Source organism: Nerophis ophidion, linkage group LG22 (assembly GCF_033978795.1).
Source record: "Nerophis ophidion isolate RoL-2023_Sa linkage group LG22, RoL_Noph_v1.0, whole genome shotgun sequence".
Lineage (NCBI taxonomy): Eukaryota > Metazoa > Chordata > Actinopteri > Syngnathiformes > Syngnathidae > Nerophis > Nerophis ophidion.
In genome coordinates this window covers 40,578,804-40,589,562 of record NC_084632.1, presented here as the reverse complement: position 1 = coordinate 40,589,562, position 10,759 = coordinate 40,578,804, and the positions used below count along the sequence as shown (strand labels likewise).

Here is a 10,759-nt window from a genome sequence, read left to right as displayed (position 1 = left end):
ACAACCATACCACCAACCAACACAAGCACCACACTTGTAATGACGACAAACACAACAATGACGACAACTCCCAACATAATTACAACCATGGCCACAACATCCGGAACAACGACAGACCCAACAATGACGACTACAACTGGAAACCCAATACTCACACCCATACCACCAACCAGCACAACTACCACCCTTGTAGTGACGACAGACCCAACAATGACGACTACAACTGGAAACCCAATACCCACAACCATACCACCAACCAACACAAGCACCACACTTGTAATGACGACAAACACAACAATGACGACAACTCCCAACATAATTACAACCATGGCCACAACATCCGGAACAACGACAGACCCAACAATGACGACTACAACTGGAAACCCAATACTCACAACCATACCACCAACCAGCACAACTAACACCCTTGTAGTGACGACAGACCCAACAATGACGACTACAACTGGAAACCCAATACCCACAACCATACCACCAACCAACACAAGCACCACACTTGTAATGACGACAAACACAACAATGACGACAACTCCCAACATAATTACAACCATGGCCACAACATCCGGAACAACGACAGACCCAACAATGACGACTACAACTGGAAACCCAATACTCACACCCATACCACCAACCAGCACAACTACCACCCTTGTAATGACGACAGACCCAACAATGACGACTACAACTGGAAACCCAATACTCACACCCATACCACCAACCAACACAACTACCACCCTTGTAATGACGACAGACCTAACAATGACGACTACAACTGGAAACCCAATACCCACACCCATACCACCAACCAACACAACTACCACCCTTGTAATGACGACAGACCCAACAATGACGACTACAACTGGAAACCCAATACTCACACCCATACCACCAACCAACACAACTACCACCCTTGTAATGACGACAGACCTAACAATGACGACTACAACTGGAAACCCAATACTCACAACCATACCACCAACCAGCACAACTACCACCCTTATAATGACGACAGACCCAACAATGACGACTACAACTGGAAACCCAATACCCACAACCATACCACCAACCAACACAAGCACCACACTTTCAACAGTAAGCACAACAAATAGTAACGTCACCCGGACAATCCCAATCCAAAACACAAATACCACACTTGTAATGACGACAGACCCAACAATGACGACAACTCCCAACATAATTACAACCATGGCCACAACATCCGGAACAACGACAGACCCAACAATGACGACTACAACTGGAAACCCAATACTCACACCCATACCACCAACCAACACAAGCACCACACTTGTAATGACGACAAACACAACAATGACGACAACTCCCAACATAATTACAACCATGGCCACAACATCCGGAACAACGACAGACCCAACAATGACGACTACAACTGGAAACCCAATACTCACAACCATACCACCAACCAGCACAACTACCACACTTGTAATGACGACAGACCCAACAATGACGCCTGCAACCGGAAACCCAATACCCACAACCATACCACCAACCAACACAAGCACCACACTTTCAACAGTAAGCACAACAAATAGTAACGTCACCCGGACAATCCCAATCCAAAACACAAATACCACACTTGTAATGACGACAGACACAACGACGACAACTCCCAACATAATTACAACCATGGCCACAACATCCGGAACAACGACAGACCCAACAATGACGACTACAACTGGAAACCCAATACTCACACCCATGCCACCAACCAGCACAACTACCACCCTTGTAATGACGACAGACCCAACAATGACGACTACAACTGGAAACCCAATACCCACAACCATACCACCAACCAACACAAGCACCACACTTTCAACAGTAAGCACAACAAATAGCAACGTCACCCGGACAATCCCAATCCAAAACACAAATACCACACTTGTAATGACGACAAACACAACAATGACGACAACTCCCAACATAATTACAACCATGGCCACAACATCCGGAACAACGACAAACACAACAATGACGACTACAACTAGAAACCCAATACTCACACCCATACCACCAACCAGCACAACTACCACCCTTGTAATGACGACAGACCCAACAATGACGCCTGCAACCGGAAACCCAATACCCACAACCATACCACCAACCAACACAAGCACCACACTTTCAACAGTAAGCACAACAAATAGTAACGTCACCCGGACAATTCCAATCCAAAACACAAATACCACACTTGTAATGACGACAAACACAACAATGACGACAACTCCCAACATAATTACAACCATGGCCACAACATCCGGAACAACAACAAACACAACCATGCCCACAACATCCGGAACAACGACAAACACAACCATGGCCATAACATCCGGAACAACGACAAACACAACCATGCCCACAACATCCGGAACAACGACAAACACAACCATGGCCATAACATCCGGAACAACGACAAACACACTCATGGCCACAACATCCGGAACGACAAACTTAACCATGGCCACAACATCCGGAACAACGACAAACACAACCATGGCCACAACATCCGGAACAACGACAAACACAACCATGACGACCACTCCTAACATGAATATAACCATGCCCACAACATCCGGAACAACGACCAACACAATCATGGCCACAACATCCGGAACAACGATAAACACAACCATGGCCATAAATTCCGGAACAACGACAAACACAACCATGGCCACAACATCCGGAACGACAAACTTAACCATGCCCACAACATCCGGAACAACGACAAACACAACCATGGCCACAACATCCGGAAGAACGACAAACACAACAATGATGACCACTCCGAACATGACTACAGCCATGCCCACAACATCTGGAACAACGACAAACACAACCATGGCCACAACATCCGGAACAACGACAAACACAACCATGGCCACAACATCCGGAACAACGACAAACACAACCATGACGACCACTCCGAACATGACTACAACCATGCCCACAACATCCGGAACAACGACAAACACAACAATGATGACCACTCCGAACATGACTACAACCATGCCCACAACATCCGGAACAACGACAAACACAACAATGATGACCACTCCGAACATGACTACAACCATGCCCACAACATCCGGAACAACGACAAACACAACAATGACGACCACTCCGAACATGACTACAACCATGCCCACAACATCCGGAACAACGACAAACACAACCATGACGACCACTCCGAACATGACTACAACCATGCCCACAACATCCGGAACAACGACAAACACAACCATGACGACCACTCCGAACATGACTACAACCATGCCCACAACATCCGGAACAACGACTAACACAACAATGATGACCACTCCGAACATGACTACAACCATGCCCACAACATCCGGAACAACGACGAACACAACCATGGCCACAACATCCGGAACAACGACAAACACAACAATGATGACCACTCCGAACATGACTACAACCATGCCCACAACATCTGGAACAACGACAAACACAACCATGCCCACAACATCTGGAACAACGACAAACACAACCATGCCCACAACATCCGGAACAACGACAAACATAACAATGATGACCACTCCGAACATGACTACAACCATGCCCACAACATCCGGAACAACGACAAACACAACCATGCCCACAACATCCGGAACAACGACAAACACAACCATGGCCACAACATCCGGAACAACGACAAACACAACCATGGCCACAACATCCGGAACAACGACAAACACAACCATGGCCACAACATCCGGAACAACGACAAACACAACCATGACGACCACGTCAATGAACACGACCACACCCACAAGCATACCACCAACCAACACAAGCACCACACTTGTAACGACGACAGACCCAACAATGACGACAACTCCCAACATAAACACAACCATGACCACAACATCTGGAACAAACACGAGCACAACAATGACTCCGTCAACGACCACACCCTTGGCTACCACTTCCACGTCACCCCAAAGCACAACAACTCCAACCACTGCTCCCACCATCTTGACAAGTAGCCTCATGGCTCTTACAGGTACGTGACTCTTTACCATATTTGCTATGTTTCATAGACGCACATATAATCCGTAGCTATACAATTTCACCAAAATGATGAAATGGTGAATAGGCATTGTCGTATAGATTCCGTGTTCATCAAATTCTGATCGTTTTGACAATTCTTTGCCTTCCCAACTCCCGACAGGCCCCGTGTCCTTGGCTCATTTCAAGATGACCTTAAACGTGGGCAACGGCGTCAGCGACGAGACGATAGTTGAACTCGTCGAATCGGTAAGAAAAACCTCGGTGATGTTAGTTTGGCAGCATACCAGCTCGGGGAAGGTGCAATGGGTAAAGAATTCATCTTTCAATTATGACTTAAACCAGGTCGCCCGTAAGGACCAGATGAGTCGCCCGCTGGCCTGTTCTAAAAATAGCTCAAATAGCAGCACTTACCAGTGAGCTGCCTCTATTTTTTAAATTGTATTTATTTACTAGCAAGCTGGTCTCGCTTTGCTGGACATTTTTTAATTCTAAGAGAGACAAGACTCAAATGGAATTTGAAAATCCAAGAAAATATTTTAAAGACTTGGTATTCACTTGTTTAAATAAATTCATTTACTTTACTTCTTATAACTGTCAGAAAGACAAATTTTAGAGAAAAAAATACAACCTTAAAAATGATTTTAGGATTTTTAAACACATACCTTTTTACCTTTTAAATTCCGTCCTCTTCTTTCCTGACAATTTAAATCAAAGTTCAAGTATTTTTTTTAAATTTTTTATTGTAAAGAATAATAAATACATTTTAATTTAATTCTTCATTTTAGCTTCTTTGTGAAATATTTCTTCAAACTTATGATTAATATTAAAAAAAATTATTCTGGCAAATTTAAATCCTCTGTAGAATCAAATTTGAATCCCATTTCCAAGTCATTTGAATTTCTTTTAAAATTTTTGTTCTTGAAAATCTAGAAGAAATAATGATTTGTCTTTGTTAGAAATCTAGCTTGGTCCAATTTGTTATATATTCTAACAAAGTGCAGATTGGATTTTAACCTATTTAAAACATGTCATCAAAATTCTAAAATTAATCTTAATTAGGAAAAATTACTAATGATGTTCCATTAATTTTTATTTTTTTTTCAAAAAGAATCGAATTAGCTAGTTTTTCTCTTCATTCTTTTGGGTTGAATTTTGAATGTCAAATTTTAAATTTTCTTTTTTTTGGTGTTTTCTCCTTTTTTAAACCGTTCATTTAAGTGTTTTTTCATCATTTATTCTCTACAAAAAACCTACCGTAAAAAGAAAAAAAATGTACGGCGGAATGACAAACAGAAATACCCTTTTTTTTAATATATATATAGATTTATTTATTAAAGGTAAATTGAGCAAATTGGCTATTTCTGGCAATGTATTTAAGTGTGTATCAAACTGGTAGCCCTTCACATTAATCAGTACCCAAGAAGTAGCTCTGACTTAAATGCTTCAATTAATTATAATTGGAAACAAACACACACACTTTTAAATGTGTCTTTCATTTTTCATTTAAAAGTAAATGTACTTACAGTATTTAATATTTTTTATCAATTTTTGATTTCAATATTTCATTTAATGAATTATCACATTGACGGCATTCAATCAATCAGTTTATTCATATAGCCCTAAATCACAAGTGTCTCAAAGGGCTGCACAAGCCAAAACGACATCCTCGGTTCAGAGCCCACAAAAGGGCATGGAAAAACTCACAACCCAGTGGGATGTCAGTGTGAACGACTATGAGAAACCTTGGAGAGGACCGCAGATGTGGGTGACCCCCGCCCCCTCCTCTAGGGGGAGACCGGATGCAATGGTCGAGTGGGTCTGGCATAATATTGTGAAAGTCCAGTCCATAGTGGATCTAAAATAATGAGAGTCCAGTCCATAGTGGATCTAACATAATAGTGAGAGTCCAGTCCATAGTGGATCTAACATAATAGTGAGAGTCCAGTCCATAGGGGATCTAATATAATAGTGTGAGTTCAGTCCGTAGTGGATCTAACATAATAGTGTGAGAGTCCAGTCCATAGTGGATCTAACATAATAGTGAGAGTCCAGTCCATAGTGGATCTAACATAATAGTGAGAGTCCAGTCCATAGAGGATCTAACATAATAGTTTGAGAGTCCAGTCTATAGTGGATCTAACATAATATTGTGAGATTTCAGTCCATAGTGGATCTAACATAATAGTGTGAGAGTCCAGTCCATAGTGGATCTAACATAATAGTGTGAGAGTCCAGTCCATAGTGGATTCAAGATAATAGTGAGAGTCCAGTCCATAGTGGATCTAACATAATAGTGTGAGAGTCCAGTCCATAGTGGATCTAACATAATAGTGTGAGAGTCCAGTCCATAGTGGATTCAAGATAATAGTGAGAGTCCAGTCCATAGTGGATCTAACATAATAGTGTGAGAGTCCAGTCCATAGTGGATCTAACATAATAGTGTGAGAGTCCAGTCCATAGTGGATTCAAGATAATAGTGAGAGTCCAGTCCATAGTGGATCTAACATAATAGTGTGAGAGTTCAGTCCATAGTGGATCTAACATAATAGTGTGAGAGTCCAGTCCATAGTGGATCTAACATAATAGTGAGAGTCCAGTCCATAGTGGATTCAAGATAATAGTGAGAGTCCAGTCCACAGTGGATCTAACATAATAGTGTGAGTCCAGTCTATAGTGGATCTAACATAATAGTGAGAGTCCAGTCCACAGTGGATCTAACATAATAGTGTGAGAGTCCAGTCCATAGTGGATTCAAGATAATAGTGAGAGTCCAGTCCACAGTGGATCTAACATAATAGTGTGAGAGTCCAGTCCATAGTGGATCCAAGATAATAGTGAGAGTCCAGTCCACATTGGATCCAGCATAATAGTGTGAGTCCAGTCCATAGTGGATCTAACATAATAGTGTGAGAGTCCAGTCCATAGTGGATTCAAGATAATAGTGAGAGTCCAGTCCACAGTGGATCTAACATAATAGTGTGAGAGTCCAGTCCATAGTGGATTCAAGATAATAGTGAGAGTCCAGTACATAGTGGATCCAAGATAATAGTGAGAGTCCAGTCCACATTGGATCCAGCATAATAGTGTGAGTCCAGTCCATAGTGGATCTAACATAATAGTGTGAGAGTCCAGTCCATAGTGGATCCAAGATAATAGTGAGAGTCCAGTCCATAGTGGATCTAACATAATAGTGAGAGTCCAGTCCACAGTGGATCTAACATAATAGTGTGAGAGTCCAGTCCATAGTGGATCCAAGATAATAGTGAGAGTCCAGTCCACATTGGATCCAGCATAATAGTGTGAGTCCAGTCCATAGTGGATCTAACATAATAGTGTGAGAGTCCAGTCCATAGTGGATCTAACATAATAGTGTGAGAGTCCAGTCCATAGTGGATTCAAGATAATAGTGAGAGTCCAGTCCACATTGGATCCAGCATAATAGTGAGAGTCCAGTCCATAGTGGATCCAAGATAATAGTGAGAGTCCAGTCCACATTGGATCCAGCATAATAGTGTGAGTCCAGTCCATAGTGGATCTAACATAATAGTGTGAGAGTCCAGTCCATAGTGGATTTAACATAATAGTGAGAGTCCAGTCCATAGTGGATCCAACTTAATAGTGAGAGTCCAGTCCATAGTGGATCTAACATAATAGTGTGAGAGTCCAGTCCATAGTGGATCTAACATAATAGTGTGAGAGTCCAGTCCATAGTGGATCTAACATAATAGTGAGAGTCCAGTCCATAGTGGATCTAACATAATAGTGAGAGTCCAGTCCATAGTGGATCTAACATAATAGTGTGAGAGTCCAGTCCATAGTGGATCTAACATAATAGTGAGAGTCCAGTCCATAGTGGATCAAACATAATAGTGAGAGTCCAGTCCATAGTGGATCTAACATAATAGTAAGAGTCCAGTCCATAGTGGATCTAACATAATAGTGACAGTCCAGTCCATAGTGGATCTAACATAATAGTGAGAGTCCAGTCCATAGTGGATCTAACATAATAGTGTGGGAGTCCAGTCCATAGTGGATCTAACATAATAGTGTGAGAGTCCAGTCCATAATGGATCTAACATTATAGTGAAAGTCCAGTCCATAGTGGATCTAACATAATAGTGTGAGAGTCCAGTCCATAGTGGATCTAACATAATAGTGTGAGAGTCCAGTCCACAGTGGATCTAACATAATAGTGTGAGAGTCCAGTCCATAGTGGATCTAACATAATAGTGAGAGTCCAGTCCATAGTGGATCTAACATAATAGTGTGAGAGTCCAGTCCATAGTGGATCTAACATAATAGTGACAGTCCAGTCCATAGTGGATCTAACATAATAGTGAGAGTCCAGTCCATAGTGGATCTAACATAATAGTGTGGGAGTCCAGTCCATAGTGGATCTAACATAATAGTGTGAGAGTCCAGTCCATAGTGGATCTAACATAATAGTGTGAGAGTCCAGTCCATAGTGGATTCAAGATAATAGTGAGAGTCCAGTCCACATTGGATCCAGCATAATAGTGAGAGTCCAGTCCATAGTGGATCCAAGATAATAGTGAGAGTCCAGTCCACATTGGATCCAGCATAATAGTGTGAGTCCAGTCCATAGTGGATCTAACATAATAGTGTGAGAGTCCAGTCCATAGTGGATTTAACATAATAGTGAGAGTCCAGTCCATAGTGGATCCAACTTAATAGTGAGAGTCCAGTCCATAGTGGATCTAACATAATAGTGTGAGAGTCCAGTCCATAGTGGATCTAACATAATAGTGTGAGAGTCCAGTCCATAGTGGATCTAACATAATAGTGAGAGTCCAGTCCATAGTGGATCTAACATAATAGTGTGAGAGTCCAGTCCATAGTGGATCTAACATAATAGTGAGAGTCCAGTCCATAGTGGATCAAACATAATAGTGAGAGTCCAGTCCATAGTGGATCTAACATAATAGTAAGAGTCCAGTCCATAGTGGATCTAACATAATAGTGACAGTCCAGTCCATAGTGGATCTAACATAATAGTGAGAGTCCAGTCCATAGTGGATCTAACATAATAGTGTGGGAGTCCAGTCCATAGTGGATCTAACATAATAGTGTGAGAGTCCAGTCCATAATGGATCTAACATTATAGTGAAAGTCCAGTCCATAGTGGATCTAACATAATAGTGTGAGAGTCCAGTCCATAGTGGATCTAACATAATAGTGTGAGAGTCCAGTCCACAGTGGATCTAACATAATAGTGTGAGAGTCCAGTCCATAGTGGATCTAACATAATAGTGAGAGTCCAGTCCATAGTGGATCTAACATAATAGTGTGAGAGTCCAGTCCATAGTGGATCTAACATAATAGTGACAGTCCAGTCCATAGTGGATCTAACATAATAGTGAGAGTCCAGTCCATAGTGGATCTAACATAATAGTGTGGGAGTCCAGTCCATAGTGGATCTAACATAATAGTGTGAGAGTCCAGTCCATAATGGATCTAACATTATAGTGAAAGTCCAGTCCATAGTGGATCTAACATAATAGTGTGAGAGTCCAGTCCATAGTGGATCTAACATAATAGTGTGAGAGTCCAGTCCACAGTGGATCTAACATAATAGTGTGAGAGTCCAGTCCACAGTGGATCTAACATAATAGTGTGAGAGTCCAGTCCATAGTGGATCTAACATAATAGTGAGAGTCCAGTCCATAGTGGATCTAACATAATAGTGTGAGAGTCCAGTCCATAGTGGATCTAACATAATAGTGACAGTCCAGTCCATAGTGGATCTAACATAATAGTGAGAGTCCAGTCCATAGTGGATCTAACATAATAGTGTGGGAGTCCAGTCCATAGTGGATCTAACATAATAGTGTGAGAGTCCAGTCCATAATGGATCTAACATTATAGTGAAAGTCCAGTCCATAGTGGATCTAACATAATAGTGTGAGAGTCCAGTCCATAGTGGATCTAACATAATAGTGTGAGAGTCCAGTCCATAGTGGATTCAAGATAATAGTGAGAGTCCAGTCCACATTGGATCCAGCATAATAGTGAGAGTCCAGTCCATAGTGGATCCAAGATAATAGTGAGAGTCCAGTCCACATTGGATCCAGCATAATAGTGTGAGTCCAGTCCATAGTGGATCTAACATAATAGTGTGAGAGTCCAGTCCATAGTGGATTTAACATAATAGTGAGAGTCCAGTCCATAGTGGATCTAACATAATAGTGTGAGAGTCCAGTCCATAGTGGATCTAACATAATAGTGTGAGAGTCCAGTCCATAGTGGATCTAACATAATAGTGAGAGTCCAGTCCATAGTGGATCTAACATAATAGTGTGAGAGTCCAGTCCATAGTGGATCTAACATAATAGTGAGAGTCCAGTCCATAGTGGATCAAACATAATAGTGAGAGTCCAGTCCATAGTGGATCTAACATAATAGTAAGAGTCCAGTCCATAGTGGATCTAACATAATAGTGACAGTCCAGTCCATAGTGGATCTAACATAATAGTGAGAGTCCAGTCCATAGTGGATCTAACATAATAGTGTGGGAGTCCAGTCCATAGTGGATCTAACATAATAGTGTGAGAGTCCAGTCCATAATGGATCTAACATTATAGTGAAAGTCCAGTCCATAGTGGATCTAACATAATAGTGTGAGAGTCCAGTCCATAGTGGATCTAACATA

General features: G+C 41.7%; 1 protein-coding gene across 1 annotated transcript in view; it reads left to right on the top strand.

Annotated features, from left to right (window-relative positions):
* The first annotated feature begins 3,754 nt into the window (after window positions 1-3,754).
* Window positions 3,755-10,759, top strand: part of LOC133540353 (integumentary mucin C.1-like) — a 9,056-nt gene continuing 2,051 nt past the window's right edge. Inside the window, exons 1-2 of the mRNA XM_061882876.1 lie at window positions 3,755-4,081; window positions 4,250-4,335. Of these exons, the coding sequence (XP_061738860.1) occupies window positions 3,778-4,081; window positions 4,250-4,335 (390 nt within the window). The 5' untranslated portion in view covers window positions 3,755-3,777. The remainder of the gene's footprint in view (window positions 4,082-4,249; window positions 4,336-10,759) is intronic.